The sequence below is a fragment of the Arachis hypogaea genome, chromosome 18 (genome assembly GCF_003086295.3).
Source record: "Arachis hypogaea cultivar Tifrunner chromosome 18, arahy.Tifrunner.gnm2.J5K5, whole genome shotgun sequence".
NCBI classification, from domain to species: domain Eukaryota; kingdom Viridiplantae; phylum Streptophyta; class Magnoliopsida; order Fabales; family Fabaceae; genus Arachis; species Arachis hypogaea.
The window spans coordinates 26,002,073-26,025,221 of NC_092053.1; the positions used below are offsets into that span (position 1 = coordinate 26,002,073).

General features: G+C 32.4%; 2 protein-coding genes across 2 annotated transcripts; one reads left to right on the forward strand and one right to left on the reverse strand.

The window, feature by feature from the left end:
- The first annotated feature begins 14,229 nt into the window (after positions 1–14,229).
- LOC112771683 (squamosa promoter-binding protein 1) lies at positions 14,230–15,782 on the forward strand. Its single transcript, XM_025816484.3, has 2 exons — positions 14,230–14,954; positions 15,213–15,782. The coding sequence occupies exons 1-2, from the start codon at positions 14,617–14,619 to the stop codon at positions 15,442–15,444; spliced, it is 570 nt and encodes a 189-aa protein (XP_025672269.1). The 5' UTR covers positions 14,230–14,616; the 3' UTR covers positions 15,445–15,782.
- A 443-nt stretch (positions 15,783–16,225) lies between these two features.
- LOC112771682 (probable protein phosphatase 2C 39) lies at positions 16,226–18,668 on the reverse strand. The gene is made up of 5 exons (XM_025816483.3): positions 18,474–18,668; positions 17,494–17,742; positions 17,030–17,306; positions 16,715–16,869; positions 16,226–16,618 (listed from the first exon to the last, which is right to left on the reverse strand). Exons 1-5 carry the CDS (start codon positions 18,504–18,506, stop codon positions 16,481–16,483), a joined length of 852 nt encoding a protein of 283 aa, XP_025672268.1. The 5' UTR covers positions 18,507–18,668; the 3' UTR covers positions 16,226–16,480.
- Between the last annotated feature and the right edge of the window lie 4,481 nt (positions 18,669–23,149).

The window sequence follows — 23,149 nt, forward strand, 5'->3', positions numbered from 1 at the left end:
ATTTTTTATTAAGTTTGTTATCAAATCCAATTCTAATCCAGATACGGTAAGACTTTGATTTCGCTCCAAAGGGTACGTTCAGATTTGGCAACATATATAACCTTAGTTAAATAAAAAGGAAATGATAGACTATTCCTAAAAGAATTAATGTTAAATAGTGATGCGGAGGGTTGTGTAATTAAATGGTGATGTCAAGGTACGTATATTTAAGTGGTGTGCAGAGATACGCATATGTAATTGGTGATGAGGAGGTATAATGAAAAGAAAGAGAATGAGGAACCATGAATAAAAGAGACAAGTAAAATGGATAACGAATCATGCAAAGTGAAAGTTGAATAGGCCTTGCGCCAAATTGCTAATGCAAAAGTGGCCGCCTAACTGATAGTCTGAGATTGCTAATGCGGTAATGTTTGCCTAACTAATAGCCTGTCTCTTACCGTGATGCCAAGATATCCTAACTGACATGGGTTCACACCCTTCTTTTCTTTCTTTTCCCCCTCCCCAGATGGGGTTGGCAGAGGAGTTCTATGAGTTTCATCTTATTCTGAGCTATGAGGATAGAGTCTTCATATGGAGCACGCTACGGACCCGCCTCTACATTTCACATTTCTGTACAGCGCCCTTTCTTTGACTTTGGCATGCCGTATGCGTTCACGCTATCTGAGTTACACCTAGTTGGAGATCAAACCCACTCTTCTCGCCCTCTTTCCTTGGTAGGACCACATCATGATATCCCTCACCCAGATTCTCCGCACACATATGAGACTGACTTGGACCTTGCGTAGCATCTTTCTATTTCCACACCTCAGCTTGAGCCCATCTAGTCCAATGACCTTCTGGAGTTCGTGGCAGCAACCGTGGAGGCCGACCCTTTGGATGATTTTCCCGTCTGGAATGATGAGTCAGAGGACGACATGAAGTCCGACGAAGAGCCGCCTCTCGAGGGATTTTTGGCCGCCTTCCAGGAGGATGTTTAGAGGTCACTCCAGAGTTAGGCATGGAGGATCTTCTACTTCCTTTTGATGATCAGTAGTATTGTTTTTCCTCGCTTTTGTAGTACTTTTAGAGGGGTCGGACCTCTTAGAAATTCAGTTCCAGTTTAGGAAACCCGTGTGAGGATTGGGACTGACTTTCTCTTTTATATTTGTATATATAACTTGGTGTGATACTCGATTTTTGATAGATGACATGTATCTCCAAGCTTAACTCATGTGTATATTTGTATATATGCATATATGATATTTTCTGTTACCATGTATTTATCTATAATATGGCCTTAAGTATTAACCTTGCGAACAACTAAAAGATTTTTCTTCATGATAAGTAAGTTAATCACGCTGAACCGATAAAGGCTTATATTAACATTTGCTTATGAAATCCGAGTCTAAAGTCAAGTAGGTCCTTACGACAAGTAACACCTAAATATTTGATATTGGTCATGACGTGTCAAAATTTGGGGTGTTACACCAGGCGTGTGCAAAGAGTTTATCAAGCAGAATCTTTGTAGATAGATTATTCTCAGTAGGTACAATGAAGGGAGCTATGCACACAATTTGGGGTAGACGGGGAGGTTTTAGAGTGGTAGAAACAGGTCAAAATCAATTTCAATTCCTGTTTGCAAATGAAATAGACATTTTGCAGATTGAATGCGATTCCCCTTGGCTATTCAAAATTATCTTCTGCATGTTAAACGCTGGGAGAATAAGGTTAATTCAGATGTTGGAATTATCTCTTCATTCCCTATTTGGGTTCAATTCTGGGGTTTTCCTAAAAATTTAAAACCTTAGATGTTGGACGTAAATTAGGGAACAAGCTGGGAGTTATTAGTGATATTGATTTCTTTAAGGTCAAAGGAAAAGAATCTCGTATCATCAAGGTTAAGGTGAAACTGGATGGAGAGAAAAAGGTGAGAGATAGCATGAAATTATGGGGCCAAATCAGCAGGTTGTTAAAATAGGGTTGAGATATGAACGCATCTGTATTTTCTGCACTTATTGTGCCTCTCTTGGACATAAAGCAAAGAATTGCCAAATGTTCTTAGAGGACACACCAAAAAATCAGATTAAGTAGGAAAGCATTGGCGACTAGGTTTAAGCAGATTAGGTTGGGAGGAGGGTTGTAAGGAAGGAAGGGGAGATGCAAAAAACTACAAGAATTGTATGTGTTCTTCCACAACGCAGCCAATGAAGAAACCTACACCTTTATGGCTTCTGAAGAATTTTGCAAGTTTGAGCATGGATGATAGAAAGCAATAGCCAGCCCCGAAACAACTTATGAATACCAGCATTAATAGTCCAAGATCTAAAATTGGACTAAGGGAGACTTTTTAGACAAATTCAGCTGATAATTCGATGAATGTTTTGAAGGAAATAATTGATTTGATGAACACTGAAGAAACAATTGTCATTTCAGAAGATAGTGCAGTCTTGAATCTAATAAAACTAAAGATTAAATAGTTGGCTAGACAAAGAAGCATGGTGATGACAACCTACGTGGATAAAAAGAGAGGTAGCGGCAGGAAGGAAAACATGGAAAGTTGGAAGAAGGTGTGCCTAGATAAAGAATTATCAGCTAAAAATAGGGTGGAGGTGCCAGCCATTAAGTGGCACCCAAAGCCCCATGAAGCTACTGAGCTAGAACTATCGGGGTTTGGGAAGACTTTTTGATAGTCCAGAGTCTTAAAGGGTTTTGTTAATCCCACTCTCCCAAGATTGTATTTATCTGTGAAACAAAAAACCAATCTCGAGTAGTGGAGAGAAAGTTAAGGAGCTGCAGATTTATGGAGTGGAAGATAACGGGGCCGATTAGGACAGCGGGAGGATTAGATCTTGCCTGTAAAGAAGAGATAGACTTGGAAGTGGTTACTGCTAGGGGTGTTTATTGTTTATCCAAATCCGATCCGAAAATTGCAGAATTGGATTGGATCGGATCTGATCCGCACACTAATAGGATCGGATTGCGGATTTTGTGTAGGTATCCGCATATCTGCGTATCCGCAAAAATAAAGAAATAAATAAGTAAATATTCTTTTTATGTTTTATTTCAACTAATAATTATCATATATGTTGTATTATTTTAATTTATTATTTAAGAAAAGTATGTTTAATATTATTTTAAGAGTAAACATATTTAAAAAAATAGAAAAAATAAATTTTATTAATATTTTTTAATAAAAATAAGTTCTTAAAAATATTTTTATATTTTGCGGATATATCCGATATTTGATCTGATACGATCCTCAAATGTGCGGATCGGATCCAAGCTTAAAAACTGCGAATATTGGATCCGATTCGATGATTTTATTGCGGATCGGATCAAAATTTTGGCCATATCCGATCCAATTTGATCCGCGTTCACCCCTAGTTCCTGCAGGGGGTATTATATAGCGACTAAATTTCATGATGTAACCAATAATGTTTTCTGGAAAATGATATATAGGTGTCCATATAAGCTATTCGGACAACAATAGAATCCTCCAATTTGAGAAAATTTCATCAATTATTTCAATAACTTTCGGAGAACGCAATAATCTTTAGTGAGTTTAAATGCCACTGTGAATCAAGAATAAAAGATAGGGGGAGAGCTCAAACCTTGGAATGTGATTTCAGAATTTACCAATTTTATTGATGGCAACGAGTTGATGGACCTAGGCATGGTGGAGAGTGTAACATCCTTACTATCAGAATGTCACGCTTCTGGCTGTGCCACTCTGATAGCGATAATATTACGACAACTTCTATATACTTAATAATAAAATAGGAGCTTTTAACTCAAAACTATCTCGCTGTTTTCTTTGAAAAACTGAAAGTTCTTTTTCTTTTTACAAACAGGCATATAAACAAATTCAATCACAATCTTCATATATATATATATATATATATAACATGCAAGACTTCTTATACAAGTAATTTACAAATATACCAGACATACATTTCATTACAAATCACACTCCTATCCCTCTTACAAAAAAAATTTAAGACTTCTTATACAAGTAATTTACAAATATACTAGACATACATTTCATTACAAATCACACTCCTATCCCTCTTACAAAAAAATGTATAACAAAGCGAGGAAAAAACTATAACCAAGATATATACAACACAATCAGATGCGCAGAAGAAACTCCTTAAACTCTTCGTCCACCCTGTAAAGAGAAATCTGTAAGGGGTGAGAACCTAACCACACGGTCTCGCCAGAGAAGTTCAGAATTGTTATAAGAGGATATGTATAAAGAAGAGTATGGATTTCAACCACAACAATTATCGTTTGTCTTATGAATCTATTCAAACATCAACGTATAAATAACCCAAAAATCCAACTTCATATCTTTATTTATAAAAAGTTTCGATCCGATAAATCACATAACATTTCAACCCATACCAAGGATCAATCAATCCAAACTTACCAATCATGGCCTCTGACTCAAGCATAACCAATCACGGCCTCCAGCCTAACATATAATCAAATCTCAGCTTCCGGTCTAACATAACCAACCAACACTCGGTCTCAAAACAGAATCAATCACCGGCACAAACAATGCTAGCCAAACACAATTAAAGAGTAGTTACAACAAGTACCACAATTAACAGTTAGACAGAATTCATCAGATAGACAAATCAAAATACTTAAGCACACTCAAACAATAACAAACAAATACAGTATGATGCATACCTGTCCTGCTGGCTATGAGTTCACGTATCAGTTAAATTGCCAGAACTCGACCTAAATCCAATTGGCATTTTCCGAATTAGTCTCTCTGTCGTGCATCCCCAGAAGGAATAATTCCGTGGGAGAGTGCCCTACCACCTTCTACTAGAGGTATACTCAGGGAAAAATATTCCGTGAGAGAGTGCCCTACCACCTTCCTCTGGATGCCGTAAAATTCCGTGGAATAGTGCCCTACCACCTTGCAACCAGAGAGAGACGTGGGAGAAATAGTCCAAGGGAAAGTGCCATACCACCTTCTCCAGTTTCAGCATACACAATTAAAAGAGAATGTGGAGAATATTCTGTTAGAGAGTGCCCTACTACCTTCTCCATATCCGCACCACAAACACATCCTCAGGAAGAAAAATTCCGTGGGACTATGTGGGACAAAACCACTACCCTTGTATCTTACCCACGTGTTTCAAATCTAAAATCTCTTTAAAAAAAACAAAAGAGCAAATTAAATCCATCTTTCTTTTATAAAACTCATTTTCATCAAACTAAAAGTCCTAAATTAACTTCAATAATCCATTTCTTCAATTCTATTACTCTTAAATCACTTTCAATTTTAACCAAGTACCGAAAACTACTTTTAACTTCATTCCTAAGTTTAAAACATTCCGTTACACTAAATCAAATTCAAATACTTTAAATTCACTAAATACTTTTCAAAACATAACCCTTTACTTAAAAGTAATCCAATGAAACTTATTTTGTTTAACCAATTTTCTAAAACTAACTTTAACTTCACTTTAAATTTAAAAGCTCTTCCCAAAAAATTCAAAAAACTATTCTTACTTCCCAATCATAATCTCAATTGAAACATAATCACTTATTTTAGAACAATTACTTAAAAATTCATTAAAAACACCCCAAGAATACAATTCTTTCCATAGTTAATCAAAATCAAATTAAATAATTTTTCAATCTAAATTTTTCAAATAACACTTCAAACAAATTTAATTTTTTATGAAATTTCGACAATATCTCCCTTAAAACTCGAACTTTACCACCCTTACAGGTTCTCTCATTCTCATAAATTCTCAATTTATCTTGATCCAAAATAGTACTTAATCCAAAATTTACCAAATCAAGGAATTCAATGTAACAAAAAAAGTACGGCAACCCATCACGTTCAATAATTCAAGCAAAACCACTTCAACAACCACCAACTCAATCAAGAAGCCACTAACTAAACATTCTCAATTAGTTAATAAATCAATCAAGCAAACAATTACATCCATTCCACGCAACTCAGTTCAATCCATAAGATTTACGAAATTATAAAAGTATATTTTTCATATCAATATCGACTTATAACAATTCTTGAAAATAAAAAAATTTTAAGAAAAGCCTCTACCTTGAACGGGACTCAACTACACGACAAACTCCTTTTTTTTCCTTTTAGTTCACGGCAACGACAGCCGCAACGTCCACAGAAATTCCGCTGTAACGCTGCGATAGCAACAAACGCAGCATGCAACAACAGTAACTTAACTCTAAGACATTAACGTCGCAAAATCCTTAACAAACTATAACAGAATACTAATCGCGAGGGTTTCGGAAGAGAAATACTTACTGTACCAAAGAGAAATGAAGGAATGGAGCAACAGCAGCTCCGGTGGTTGCTTCTGGCGAGCAGAACGGCGACAGAGAGCTCCGGCAGCAAAGCTCCTTCAATGATGATTGCCGTCGCTCCGACGGTGATAGAACGGGATCCCCAATGACATCGTGCAACACACGCCGGTGACTGCAGCAGCGATGGCAGCGAAGCTTCCCTCTCCCTGGCCTTCGCGGTTCTCTCATCTTTGCGAGCTCCCTGCCACTACGAAGCCCTGGTCCACAGCCGCGACGACGACGCTTTCGACGGCGATAGACGCGATGGAGTTGGCAGCTTCTAGGCGCAACGGCGGCGACAGGATGCAGCAGCTCGACAGCGGGATTCTTCGGCCCCACGAGTGACGTTCTCCATCGATAGCAACGACAAAGACTCCCTCTAGTGGCGGCGACGTACACGTCAATGATGGTCTCGTCCTTTTCGATGCGGCTCCCAGCTCTGCCGGCGCCGTCCTCTTTTTCTCCTCCTTTCTTTCTTTCTTCTGTGGGTGAAGGGTATGTAGGAAAGGGGGTGGCAGCGCTGAGTTAGGATTTTAGGATGTGTGTTTGTGTTGAGTGTGTTGTGTTAGGGTTAGGACTATTGTAAGTATTTTTAATAAAATAAAAGAGTAGAGTAGTAATTAAAAACCAAATATAGTTCAATATAATTACTTTTGAGAATAATATTTATTTATCAACTCACAAATTATTTTCAAGAAGTACTCTAATTTTAAATTAGATAATCAAATTATTTTTTTAATTTATAAAATAAAGTTCAAAATCTCAATTAACTCATAATTTAATTTTCAAAAATTTGGAACCTTACAGAGAGACCATTTACATGGTCAAAAGAAGAAGAGGTGCTGACTATATTGCAAAGAGATTGGACAAAATCTTAGTGGCTGGGGCTGATTACATAATTACCCGTCTTCTACAGTGACTAAATTATCAGAAAATGGGTCAGATCATGCACCACTTCTCTTGGATACTAGTTCTCAACTAGAGAAATCCAAAAAAAGGTTTAAATTCCAAAAAAGATAGTGTAGTTTGGTGGAAATTGGATCATAGATGGTTTCTAGGGTTCTCGATTTGAAGGCTCAGCAATGTTTGTACTTACACAAAAATTAAAATTATACTGACACAAACTTGTTCAATGATAACAGTTGTCCAATTCTAATCCTAAAAAGGAGATTGATAATTTTCTTAATAGAATTGAAACTCTCAGAGAAACAGGTATAAATGAAGGATAGCAATTGAATGAATTAGAAAAGGAGCTTGAAGCAGTCTACTATAAAAAAGAATGTTATTAAAAGAAAAAGTCGAGGATCAAATAGTTGAAAGAGGGTGACAAAAACATCAAATTCTTTCGTCACTTGTTCCAATCCCGGATTCAATATAATAACATCTGAAAATTAGAAAAGAATGATGAAAAATTCACCACCTCTCAAATAATCAAACATGTCATTAAAATAATTAAATTTATTTTTATCAATATAATATAAAAGTTTTATGAGATGCTAGATGTATATTTTTATATGCAATAACTATAGCTAATTTTTTGTGTACATATAATAATATAATAGAAAGAAAATTAACATTTTTTTTTAAAAAATAAATACTAAAAAGTCATCAGAATTTATTATTTTTTGCTATCACTTAGCCATCAACTTAATTGTTTTAGTGTAATTCTTTTAGTCTAGTAATTCAATATCACACTTTATTTCATACTTTTAAATATTAATGACTAATTGATGACCAAAAACAAATTATGATAGCTTTCTAGTATTTCTCTATTATAAAAATAAAAAATCTAAATTTTATAAGAGATGCTTCATCAACCATATTATATATACATAAAAAATAAATTATTTATATACAATATATAATATATAATATATATATATATATATATATATATATATATATATATATATATAGTGAGTTAACTTTTTAGTGTATATAGAGTATTTTGTTTTATATGTGTATGAAATTCATTATTTATGCATTTCTAATAAGATGGTAAATTTATTTTTATACAAAGAAGACCCCGTTTTTCAAAAGACAAAAAAAAAATACATCATCAAAATTTACGTTTAAATTTAAATATTGTGATCAATATAATTTTAGAAAAAAAATACTATGTAGATATAAAAAATTAGCTATCATATATTTGTGTATAAATTTATATTTTATTTAACTTATTTTTAATATATATTTATATTTTAATATATATTTTTATATGAATAATAATTAATACTTAATTTTAGCATACACGTAGCATATGATTAATTTTAGAAACACTTTTTTTTTCTTCATAGATAAAAAAAAAATCTTACCTTCAAAATTTACATGAAAATTTAAATAATTTAATGATAGAATAATTTCTATCAATTTAATAAGGTCACATCCCTGTTACGTAATGAATAATTGCTAATAGTTGAACTAATACTCATAGTTGTATGTATAGGTAGTATAAGCACAAGATGAAAAATACAGTTAGTAAGGTTAGAAGAGTTAGTTATCAGCTTGTGACTAATATTTATTCTTAGGTCTCTCTCCTCTCTCTCTCTCTCTCTCTCTCGCTACACCTAAATTTCACTTGTCATAACAAGCCACAATTAATTATTATGAATTTAACTAGTTCAAGTTAAGCAATCCAACATGAATCCGTAGGTTCACTTAATTATTAAAGGACATGATATAGTTTGACCCTAAAATATAAAATAAAAAAAAGAGAAAAAGAAAGTCAATAATGAAGGTTGTGCATAGTCTTGTATGTATCTGAAAAAACAAGAGAATCGGATACCTTTGTCTGTTTCTTACCCATAAATCATCGTATAAAGTTGTAGCAAAAGCGGCACATAGATGAAAATATATTCAAACGATCGAGTGTGCCGTGAAAACAAGACCTTGATTTTAATGTTGGGATGGACCAACAAAACAAACATAAAATTCGATGTTGCTACTACTTAGCTTTGTTGTGATGAATAATATATATGATGAGATGAATGAATGAATGAATGATGCCTTTTAATGCCTCTTATCTTATCAAACCAATCAATGCACGCAGCTGTCTAAATGCACCATCATATCTATCCCTTTCTTTTTACAAAGACATGCAATATATTTAAGAATTAAGAATGAAGAATGAAGAATTTCTTCTATCTATCTATCTACCACTATGCAAGATTTTCCTTACTTTTTTGTACATTCGTATACAATTCCTCACAACTGTCCTTCAACACAAAAAGGAGGAACCATCTTTTCAAATCGATATATTATATATTACATATATATCATCACTAATTAATTCATTTTTTAATTTTTATTTCTTCACCTTATTAGCTTGATCGTGTAATAATTAAGATCATTTTTCTAAATTTATTTTACACTTGATAATAAGAACATAAAAAAATTGAAATGTTTTATTTTAAGAAGAACAAAGTTAATTTTAAAAATTTTAGGTTAAGATATAAATAATGTTGGATCCGAAAAGTCATAGCAAAGATTTTTATTTTTGATATTGGGTTTGGTAGTGGTGTTTTTTTGGATTGTAAGTTGTTAAAGTGCAGAATTCGAATTCTAAGGTGTAAAAATTTTCTGTTTTAAAAAAATTAAAAAAAATTGAAATAAAGAAATTAAATCCTTCAATTTGGTTCTTTCTAGCGTTTTAAAAAAATACCAAAAATTATAGTATTAAATTATGGTATTAAATTATAATACTCATTTTATTTTCATAAAAAAAAATAGCTATGAATTTTTGTTTTGACATGCATAATGGCTTGACCAGCAAACGAAAATTACTGAGAGAAGAATAAAAAAGAAAGAGAGTGGGGGACCAAACCCAACTCAATATGAGAGTGATAGGCACAAGATTAAAGATTTTTCTTCTTCTTCTTTTTTATTTCTTTTGTGGTGAATTGTGATCTGTGTAGCGTGTGACACATTCTGATTCTCTCGTTGCCAGAGAAGGCAAAAGACGTAATATTCAGTTTGCTGTATTATACGAATGATTCCACATTTACGGCCAAACATCATTGGTACCAATGCCAAATTGATTTTTTATTTCCCATGTAATTTTTCACTACCATATAATATAATATATTATTAACATTCATCATACATAAACACAAAAATATTACACGAATTATTATGGCAGATATAAGTGACTTAATTTTCCTTTTAATGCAAATGTAAAAGCTTAAGCTTCTTTTTCCCTACTTTTTAATATAAAGTTTAGTCAATTAATTAAGAGAATATAATAAAGGTTAGCTATCCACCTTCACTATAAGATGTATAGAATGAAGTTAAGCTTTTATCATTTTTCATAGGATTTAGTGAAATAGTGCCCACTGGTTAAAGGTTTTTAACACAAGAAGTCTAAATTGAGAGTTGTGTACAACTGATAAATAGAACTTTTTATTTTTAATATGATGAAAGGAATGGTGTATACCTGAGTTATGGGGGTGTTTGGTGATTTACTGGCGTATGATGGTTGTCCAAGAGAAATCGGATCGTCCGATTAGAGGTACTGAAAACTCTGGGTCCGATTTGGCAGAAAACTTGGGTCCGATTTTAGAAAACTCTGGGTCCGATTTGTACCCCTCTCTCTGTGCAATGAAATTGGACCCTCCGATTTGTGTATTTTTCACAATTTTAAAAAACACCAAAAATTACAATATTAAAGTATATCACCACTTCTACTTTTATAACAAAAAAAATTAGCCATAAAAATACAATTTGTATCCGCAGATATCTAATTTGGTGGGAGTGAATTGACAACACAATATATATTCTATAAATTAAATTTTTGTAAGGGATCGGAGTAGTAGTTTTAATTAATAAAGTGTATTTTATATTACATTTTGTATTAAAATAATCTAAATAATTAATATTAAGTTAAAAATAAATACTTATCAATTTTTTTAAGAATCCATTTGATATTTTAAAACAAACATCTAAATGGTTTTGGTGTAAACAAATAAAAAAATAACTAATTTTTATCCAAAACAACATAATTTTAAATTAATTTGACATCATTTGAACAAGTGTACTTTGTACGTTTAAATCTATTTTTATGTAAATTTTTTTCTTTTCTGTGTTCAGTAAAGCATTCTGCTTAATAAAACCCTTTTAATTTAGTATAACGTTAGTTGCTAATATGCCTCTTAATCATCATGAAATAAAAATGGATTAAGCCATGTCTAAACATGGTGAATATCAAGATTATCAGAATAGCAATTGATTTAGCGATCAATTTTATTCTGATCCTAGAAAAATCATATCGATCACCAAATTGATTTAGGCATTTAGTAATGCTAAAATCAATCGTTATTCCAATCATTTCTTGTAGTGTATGCATCTCCGTAGTATAAATATTTTTAATTAATGTAAAAAAGAAGATGATATTTTTAATGAGATGGGGAATAATAATCCCTGAAGCTTTGAAAACAGTGATTAAGTGGTGAAGTGAAGAGCATATGTTTTTGTCCGCTATATGAGCGGTTAGAAGTAGATAGCATAGCCCATGATGATGATGATCATCCATGGTGAAAAACTAGCATCAAGTACCGAGTACGATAGCATCTTGCATGCTGTCTTTCTTGTGAAGGAAAAACCATGGTGGCCATGGTGCTATTGGCGTGCCAAGTCACGTCAGCACCACATGCTTCTTGTGTAGCCATTGTTCGTACTGTTTTACTACCCCTTCTTCCATGCCCATCACATCATCTCTTTTACCATTTTCATATTCTTCTTACATTTCTAACTAACTAACCCTTTTCCTTATTATTATTATATCAAATACAATCCATATAAACAAGTTTAATTACATATAACTGTAATTTTAACAACATTTGCCATGTAAATAGTCATTAGAAAGCAAAGTTTTCAAAAATCGAATTGTTAATAAATTGTTGGAATTAGATGTTCAATAGTTAAAAGATTAAACAAAGTTCAATTAAAATTGAACTAGAGATATAATAAAATAATATATTTATTGATAAAATATATAGTTGGTAAAGAAAATATATAGTTTATATAAAAAAAAATTTTTATTATTTTAAACTGGTTAACTATTAAAAGTCGAATTAATTTAACCGATTTATCAATTTTAATCGGTTCGTTGACAATCATTTTTATTCTGAAACGAATTAGTCTAGTTAAACCGTTTGAACCAACTAATTTTCTTTTTGATTCTTAGAATCATATTAAAAAAAATGAAATGTAATTAAATGACTGTAAAAAAAATATTACAAATATAGTATTTGTTACGGTTAAGTAGAGATGTAAGCGAGTATGAATAACCCAATTACCCGATTAAACCTAATCTGATCCGATTTTTATAGATACTATATATGATTACTATAGGGGTGTAAAATGTAAGGAAAATGATAAGGGGACAATGACTTTGTTGAACAATATGAATAATCACCAATCAAATAAAAACACACTACATCTTTAAATAATTAACCCTCTAAATTTTAATATTAAAATAACCATATGTACACTAGTAAAATGAACATCCAATTATCTATTGTTTACATTGTTTAATATTTTCATTGTTTATCTATATTTTTTCAAAATGTAATTACATCCAACTTTAATTGGTTGAGTATTAGATCTGAGGATACGAAATCCCTATCCGATTACTCAAAATATTATATTTAAAAAAATATAATATATATATTAAAAATTAACAATATGGTAATATAATTTTTATCAATTTAAATTTTTTTCTTAATTTTTTTACAAATTTAATTTTGATCAGGTATCTAATTAAGTAATTATTCGGACCGATCTAACTTGTATTTAAACGGTTCAGTTTTGATACGGTTCATGAAAAAAAACTCTAACTCGATCTGATCCAAACCGATCTATTTTGATCAAATCTAATATGATTACACCTTCCTAAGTTCTCTATTGGCAGTTCTGAACCTTCTATATACCATATCCAATTGTGTTTGAAGTATTTTTACATTAGTAAAAAAAATAATTCTGTCAAATAAAGGATTTACATTTACTTGGTTTGTGTGATCATGATCTTGGAGTAAATTATTGATACATAATTTATATATTAGAACGCAAGAAAGTTTTGAAGACTAAGGAAAGAACAAGGGAACAGTTTGGCACTGCACAATTAAAGGAATAAATTTCCTTTTGTTCGTTCTAGCTAGTCCTTTAAGGCTTCCATGGAAAACATGACATGTCTCTCTCAACCCTCTCTACCCTCTCTACCCTACCCTCTCCCAATCCTATGAATGCTTTACAGGCTTTACATTTAAAAATCTAGTGACTCATTATCATAAAAAGCTCAATACCTATCCTCTTATGCTGTTATGCATTATTTCATTGATTGAATTGAAGTGACTAAAACTAACTAAAACAGAAGGACACCAAACTTAGCTAAATCCAATGTTTAATTCTGTTACTTACTCCAATGCATCATGTAGCTGAAATATTTGCAGCAAACCACATAACTTGTTATCATAGTTATAACCAATTAAATAGTATATCGCGTAACAATTCATCTGCGTACTTAAATGTCATAGATATATTTTTTATATAAAATATTTTACATATAGCGTATTGAATGTATTGCATTCTGTGTAACTATACCCGTTATTATTTTTATGATGTAATTATATATATAGTGTAGTTGAAAGCATGGATTGTCCTATGCACTATGCATGTGATATGGGGTCCCTTGTTCAACTCCGTATCAGAAATCACATCAACAAACAAGAACAAACAAAAGGAAGAGAGAAAGAATCCTCCTCTTTCCATTTTGTAGTTCCTTGAGGACCAATAGTTGAGCATTTACCATGAACGCGCTCTAGAGTCATCTGAGAGAACTGTCTCTTTCAAACTAAACCATTCATGCAAAATCCATCCCCCACTTCCCACTTACTCCAACAATTTAGATTTAAATTTTCTCTTATTAGCTTTTCATTACACACAAAAACCTTCTCTATGCATTGCATTGGTTCCCCCCATTCTACTACTAATACAAGATAATTGCTTACGAGAGTTGGCACATGTGGTAAACACTCGAAATATATATTCGGGCTGTTCCTGATGGGCGATTTATAAGTACTTATGTAACTAAATTTTGTTGTAAGTAAGAACAAGAATTAAGAACATAATTAACTTAAAAGGTGGTTGTGGTCCACACTGCTTCCACCTTCCTTGTCTACCTTTTTGCCCCCTATAAACCCCCCTACACTCCTCTTCTTCCACTCCCATTTCTTCCCAAAGAGGAGGTTCAAAAAGGCTATTTTCTTCTTCCTCTTCATTGTTGTCATTGTCACAATGGAGGCCAGGATGAGGAGAACAACAGTTGAGAAGATGAGGAAGGATAGCACAGTTGATGAGGTAGAAGAGGAGTTAGAAGAGGAAGATGAGAGTGGTGTTGGTGATGGTGTCCTTGCAGAAGAAGAGAAGAAGAAAAGTGCTGTTGGAAGTGGGAGAAGAGGATCAAATGGGGCAGGAGGAGTTTCTCCACCTTCCTGCCAGGCTGAGAGGTGTGGCGCCGACTTGACCGAGGCAAAAAGATACCACCGCCGCCATAAGGTGTGTGAGTTTCATTCCAAGGCACCTGTGGTGGTGGTTGCAGGGATGAGGCAGAGGTTTTGCCAGCAATGTAGCAGGTGTTCAATTCACAGCATTTTTCTCTTGGTGTGAATATTGTTTTGTTTTTCTCCTTTTTTCCTTAAGCGGTTTACTTAGAAACTAAGCATAGTACTAATTCTGAGGTAAATCTTGAAACTATTAACATGCATCTTAAATGATTTTGTTAATACATTAAGAAATTGAATCTTCACAAAGATCATTATTGTTGGGTATAGTTCAAAGTACTAGTTCCATGTGTCTTACCTTGTAGAAATATCTCTGATGAGTCTGTGTAGGTTCCATGACCTGGCAGAATTTGATGAAGCCAAAAGAAGCTGCCGCAGGCGCTTGGCCGGACACAACGAGAGACGCCGGAAGAGCAACATAGAGCCTTGCAACGAGGGAAGCGGCCGAGGCGGCAAAGGGCAACCCCCTAAGGAAAGCCACTGCAGAAACACCGACGATCGGGGAAGAACTCAGATGAACATTTCAGGGAGCTCTGGCTACAAGTCCTTCCATATCAGATGAAGTGAATCTGTGCTCAGCAGGCTCCCTCTCTTCTGTCACCCTATGGTTCCTTGCATTCCAAGGCATATAATAAGAAAAAGAAAAATCCCCTTTTTTCTATGTTAGAATAATAAGAATGTAATCAAGAGAAAACTATCAATATCTAAAGGGGTGTGTCATTTGAGATGTAAACTAGTTTGTTTTCATGCAGCTTTATGCTTTGTTTTACCTACTCAGTTACTTTATTGTGTTTTTGTGTGCCTTAGTATATAATAATTATCCTGTTATATAAGTCTTTGAATGGTGTACTTTCACTCCACATGATTAGAATAAAATCTCTGTTGCTTCTTGTGGGTAAATTCTCACACCTCAGTTTATGCTATACTAATAAAATGTGTGCTAGATACTGATTCTGTTTGAGACTGGAAACACATTATTTTATTGATTTGGTTTCATTTTGAAGATGCATTTTTTCCCAATATGGCATCAAATGTCTACACAAAATATTTGTAACCTCTATTCCTTTGATGAAGGGTCATTCCCAGCTTCATTTTTAAAAGCGGTTATTATAAAGAAATTCTAAGTCTATGCTTAGTAAGTGTTTTAGAACAAAAAATAGAGAGACAGAGACAATGAAGAGAAAGGCAAGATTAAAGAATTATGTCTTTGTTTCTTTTCTTACAGTTTCCAACTTTTGGGTAGACACAAAGTTAGTCAAATTGTCTTGGGACAAAAACATTTTACTTAATTATGTATCTGTCTCTTTTTCCAAACAAAATTATATCTCTCAAATCTTTAAAAATTATGACACTAACCAAACTTATTTGCATATAAACAGATTAGGCTGCAGTTTGGTCTTACACAATCAGGAACTAAATCTGTCCCACATTGTTACTTAAAATAATGGGTTCTCACAGTTGGTTTTTATCAAGGAAGTTAAAAGATCACACCCTGAAATGTGGTTTCTTACAATGAAACCACATGATGAAGCTCTGTCCATATATTGAAATATGTTACACTTGAAAGTTTCTGAAACATCATATATTATCTTTTTTGTTCACTGAAATTTCACAACAATGCAGGATATATCATCTGTGCTTTTCCTGTTAAGTGCTTCTTCAGTAAGGCGTTTCGCCGAAGACCGAGCATCCTTTATGTCTTTGATGGTATTAACTGCTTCTTGATTTGTCATTACCTGGAATGAAATGAACGAACATATTTGAACACTATGTGTACATGTATGAGAAGATCCATAATGTGCATGGAATGATATTCATTTATCAAAATTAACCTTCCATAATCCATCACTTGCTAATATGAGGAATTCTACATCATCTTGTACAAGCTCCACTGTCACATGTGGTTCTGAACTCAAGTGTTTCTTCAGACTTTTGTCACCAAATGCCCTTGATACTGCCAACCGGCCATCAACCCTTGGAACGTCGCCTGAATTGATGACAAAGGATTCATTCTTAGCACCGGAATGAATTTGAGTGGTCAACAAAATTAGATCAGGGAAACAAATATAAGCTCCCTGAGCTTACAAACCATGACTGGACAACCTAGTTCAACACTAATAAGATCATAGATTAATAAAATGCCATACCTGGAAATTTTGACACAAAACCACCTCTATTTTTTATATCTTCACTTTCTATGTGTGGCTCATGATCCTCCGATAGTTGTTTGGCAAGGCCTTTCTTGCATAAGACGGCCCGAGAATCACCAATATTAGCTATGACTAACTTCTGACAATTCATCAATATTGCAGTAACAGCAGTTGAACCCCCTCTACCCAGTTCACCTGATTTCTCCAAAATGCTAGAATCGGTTATACTATAGGCTCTCCTGACAGCATTTTCAGGATCTTTCCAGAAGTCAGGCTACATGTGATGAAGACAAAAAGGAATGATTACACTTCCGTAACACATTGCAATCATATTCATTCAAATTGAATTGGCACTATGATGCTACTTTCCAATTTGGCCTTGAGGATGTGGGAATCTGACTTAAACAAAAACCAACCCATAGATTTAGTACTAACCATAAAAGGCAAGGATTCGACCTTACCTCTTTTAAGATGTTTTCAAACAAGTGAGACCGCAAGTAATTAGGCACATTGTGACCGGCATGGCCATCGAATATCGCAAACAAGCCTAGTTCATTGCTATCAACTTGCTTAAATTCAGCAACAACAAAATCCTCCATGGCATGGTATGATCTTCCCTTTACTAAGTGAAATCCATGAGTTACACGCCTTGAAATCTTGCTCTTTCCTTTCCCTGAGTCAGGTTCCGATGAACGCAGCCCAACTTTTTCCTGCATGCAATATTATGCTCATGTCAGAATGGAGCAATTCCACAATTGCAACATTCATAAGGGCAAGACAAATAAGCAAACAGATAGTGTGCATTGAAGAAAGCAATCCAATATCTTTTATAATAGCTTTTGCAAACTACTTGAAAAACCACAGGTCCATGTAAAGGAACAGGTGGATCTGGATGGTAAAGCATGCTTTGTTCTTTGATAAAAAGATGATTACAAAAAGGGTAAAGAAAGTGAGAAGTAAACTGTAGAAAACAGTGCCAATTGCCAAGAGGAAGAGCAAGCTGGTATTTTCACAATTCACATTCATGATTACCAGAAACAAAGATACAATTACAGATTACAATCATGAATTCTAGTAATTTATCTTTTTCTTCGTATACAGATCAAAGCAAGTTGAAAGATTGAACTTTTCCCCAATTCAGAAAAATAATTTATGACACTGTCAGAAGTCAAAGTCAATGATTGTAGAGATAAGTGCATTCATGAGTTAGGACAATGACAACCACAAATAAAAAATGAATAATCAATGGAGTTCATAGTAATTGAGCAATAGAAGCAATCCAATTGAACTAGCTGATGAGTATTAACATAAAAAATTAAAGATCTATATGCATAATTTCACCATAAAAGAAAAGCAAGAGAAAAAAAAGTTTCCTTTTTGTTTTTCTGATGCAATCATTAAAGCAATAAGTCCAATAAAAACAAGTGAGAATGAAGAATACCTTCATCTTATGGAGGATTTCTCTTGCAGCCATAGCTGAGTGGAGAGGAAGGTTGTGTGTTGTGCGTGGTGATGAGAGTAGAAGAAGAAACAAAAAACAAGTAAGTGGTGTTTAGAGATTCCCTTCACGTTTTTAAGAGACAAGACCACTGTGACTAACTTTAGTTTGTTTTGCTAACTAATAAAACTGCTATTTAACTCTTCTTACTTTCTTTCCCTTCTTTTGTTTTTTTTTTTTTTGGGGGGGGTAAAATAAAATCTATCTACTGATTATATATCATTAAAGTTAGATTTCTTCAATATTAATCAAATTTATTATGTCCAATCAACTTAAATAAAATTAATTAAATAAATTAAAGATAAGAAATTTTTATTTTTTCATATATCACTTTTATTTTTATAAAAGTTAATACATGTTTATATTAATCTTATTTATTTTTATTTTTTAATGATTTTTATTCAAATTTTTATTTTAAAAAAGGTCCACCTTTCCTGAAGATGGAATCATGTTCGAAGTTTTATAATAAATAGTTAAAACAACGTATATTTTTTGACAAAATTGGATTTTTTAAGTATAATGTAAATATTTTATTTGATAAATTGTATAATATTATCAAGGAGTAATTGTTCTATTTTAAAGAATATATAATTTTTCTCATTATTTTTTATATTTTAATATTAAAAATAGTAAAATTTTGAATTTAATCATTATTTTGTAAAATTTTGTAGTAACAATACTTTATATGTTTTGTTTAAAAGAAAAAATACTTCATATATTTTTATATATTATCCTCTGTAATAAACATAATATTGGTGTTATGAGGGTTGAATATATAATTTCAAACTAAAATAAGTTGTTTAGTCACCCAAAAAAAACTAAAATAAGTTGTTTAAAAATAAACCATTAAATTATACACAAGCACAACGATCATATAACAACCACTATATAAAATGATTATTAGAAAAAACGTGTTGATAAAATTAGAAATTATTTTAATTGTAGATATATTTTAGTATGTGATGTGCTCTTATGTTTTTTTTTTTTTTACGATATTTAAGAGAAAAAATCATGTGAAATTAGGCGTCCATTTTGTTTGGAGATGAGTAGTTCACGGTTTACATTGCAAAAAAATTTTTTATATATATAATTTTTTTTATCAAAGACAGAGAGATTCAAATTCGCAACTTCTTAAAGTGAGTATAAAGAGACTTGCTATTTGAGTTATAATTTATTAACTCTATATATATAATATTATTGAAAAAACAAAATATCGTAAATTTATTTTCTTAAGCCAAATGACAGCTAAGTGATCACATTTTTATACTTGAAATTTGACTGATGTTTCTAACCAAATTTGTTTGGAAAGAAATATATTTTTTAATTGAAAAGTTGACTCATGTACTTGTAAATGTGTATTTATCAAACTAGAGTTTTGATCCGTCCGTTAGCTATAATTCAGCTCAGGTAAAACTATAAATCGGAATTTGATTAAAACTAAATACACACGTGGAGAGTATATGTTTTGCTCTCCTAACGGACTTATTCTATAAAATCAAATAAAATCAAATAACTATGTGTCAACTCAGATGGGCACAGCAATCTCTTCGCAAATCTCTCTAAACAAGCTTACTAAAGAGCAGTTGTCACATAATTAGACCCACTAAATAACAGCTCCGCAATATTAGACCCACTAAGTAAGTAGCACAACAATTCTATAAATACATATTCATTCCTGACATGAAAGAGGTACGTTATTCATTTTGAATAACTCATATTTATCTTCTACTCTTACTAACTTGAGCGTTGGAGTGCCTTTGCAGGTGCCCACCGCCACCGTTCTTCGAGAAAACCGATGTATCATCCTTCTTGTCCAAGGAGAAGCGAGTCCGATCATCAGGAAAACGAGCTATACCTTGAAGTCGGCCACTCACACAAGAATATTTGGCGCCCACCGTGGGCTGAAATTAAATAACCCCACGATAACCTTTTGTTATTATTTTTGTAGGTCAATGCCTGATGATGTTCCCCCACCTACTCATGGTGAACTGGTGGCAATGAACATCACTCTCGGAGACAAAGAAAATGGCCGTTGTTCTGACTCATAGACCAACGGGAGCAAAAACGAGAGAAACAAGAAAGGGACCGAATAAACTAATTGGAATTATATTCGAGTTTTTTAACCAAATTTAACTTCACATATTACTCGTGAATGAGTATTCGCTTTATTTTTTATTTTACATTGCTTTGCTCTAATCAAAATATTTATTATTATGCCGAATTGCTCTTTTTTTCTTTTATGTTGCCGACAATAAAAAATTTAAGCAACTTACAATGATAACGATACTTTCTCATTGATTACTGTCTCATTGATTTTTAGCAAAGTAACATAATACATAACTACTTTTTACTTTCTCATTGATTTTTAGCAAAGTAGCATAATACATAACTACTTTTTGCTATTTTAGGATTTGAACCCAAGACTTCTTGGTTAAACTGAAAGATATTTACCAATTTGACTAATGTCACATTTCTGATAGATGAAATTGTCATTATCATTCATAGTGTCATGAAATTGGGACTTATCTAATTCAAATCTACAAAAATAAGGGTCTCACTGTAATGTTGCTCTACATCTTTTTTTATTTGTTACTTCCTTTTTTTTAGACCTCAATCATATCTCATGAGCAAATTTCATCTTCTCCTCCAGCAATTCAGAGAGTTATAACTTATGAACCTATAAGTCTTGACAATTCTACTTCGGTAAAATCATGTATATGCATGATCTAATTTGCTCTACTACTTTATATATTCGAATTGCTTCGCATTATGTATGTATTTTATCATTTCATGTATCAAAATCAATCAATCAATCCAAAAATAAAATTGGCTATTAATCAATCCGAAAAAAATGATTTTTTACCAATCAAAAAGCAAACTCAATTAGCAATTATCTCAATTTATTTTTCTATTTTACCATAATTTATGCATGTTTACTTTCAATCCATTTTATTTGTGTTACAAATCTTTATTATTCATTCAACATTCAATAATTAATTGCTTTGGTCAAGAAATTTGTCGATAAGTTGCTGTAGGTTGAAAAAATTCTCAAGACAATTGATCATTACATTCTCGGATCATACAATCGATTCGGTCAACGAATACATATTTTTGAACTTTTCAGTTCGCGTCAATAAAATACTATATGACATCCATGAAAAATTGTTCTCTCAAGCAGAAAAGTATCCCACACAATTATATTGATCGAACAACTCTTATCATTCAATTGGTTTTGAATAAATATTGACTAACTGACTAAGTTTGGGGGCTACCACTCATTGAATAGCCATAACTATCTCACTTTCTAATCTTTTTTATTCATCTTTATTTATTTGTTTATCTATTTCATCTGTTCGATCGTTTACAATCTTTCAATATAACTTTTTTACTACTAATTTTTTTTATTTTTCTCTCTTTTCAATCTAGCAAGTTGAGCTTGGGGGCTGCCATAATCACAATTCCGATTTATAGGTTAGAAGCTCAACCTGTTTAATTGAAAACTTTCACATGTCAAACTTGGGGGCTATGATCCGTCCGTTGGCTATAATTCGGCTCAGGTAAAACTATAAATCGGAATCTGGTTAAAACTAAATACACACGTGGAGAGTATGTGTTTTCCTCTCCTAACAGACTTATCCTATAAAATCAAATAACTGTGTGCCAACCTAGATGGGCACGGGAATCTCTTCGCAAATCTCTCTAAACAAGCTCACTAAAGAGCAGTTATCACATAATTAGACCCACTAAGTAACAGCTCCACAATATTAGACCCACTAAGTAACCGCCTATAGCAGAACAATTCTATAAATACATCCTGACATGAAAAAGGTATGTTATTCATTCTGAATAACTCATATTTATCTTTTACTCTTACTAACTTGAGCGTTGGAGTGCCTTTGCAAGTGCCCACCGCCGCCGTTCTTCGAGGAAACCGATGTATCATCCTTCTTGTCCAAGGAGAAGCGAGCTCAATCATAGGAAAACGAGCTATACCTTGAAGTTGGCCACTCACGCAAGAACAAGTTTAAATGAACGTGATTTTATAGAATTCATTTTGGGTAGAAGTGAGTTTGTACCAACATAATTTATGTTTGATAATTTTATATCAAAATTAATTTTGATAAAATGAATATTGTTTGGATAATATTACTTAAAATCACTTTTAAATAAATAATTACTAAAAAATACATGACATTAAATTAAATAATTATCTTTTTGTAGTGCGATTTGGATCAATTTTAAAAGAAAAATCAATCCAATTTAAAGCATATAATTTGTTACGGTTTTGATTAGATATGTTTGATTTTAGTTTTTAAATTCGATCCAATACGATTCAAATTTTTGCGATTTGGATTGCTTTGGTTTATTCAATTTTTTAAAAAATAAAATTTTAACATTTATTATTAAAAATAAAAATAACTTTATGTTAGTAAACAAATAAATAAATAAATCTCATTTTATATTAAAAAAATACTTACTAAATAATAATAATATATCTAACAAATTCAATATTAATTTAAAATTTAAATTTAATAATAAAATAGTAATATTAAATTATATTTTGCGGTTGTATTAGATTAGTTTAGTTCGATTTTAAAGAGTGAATATAAAATCTGACC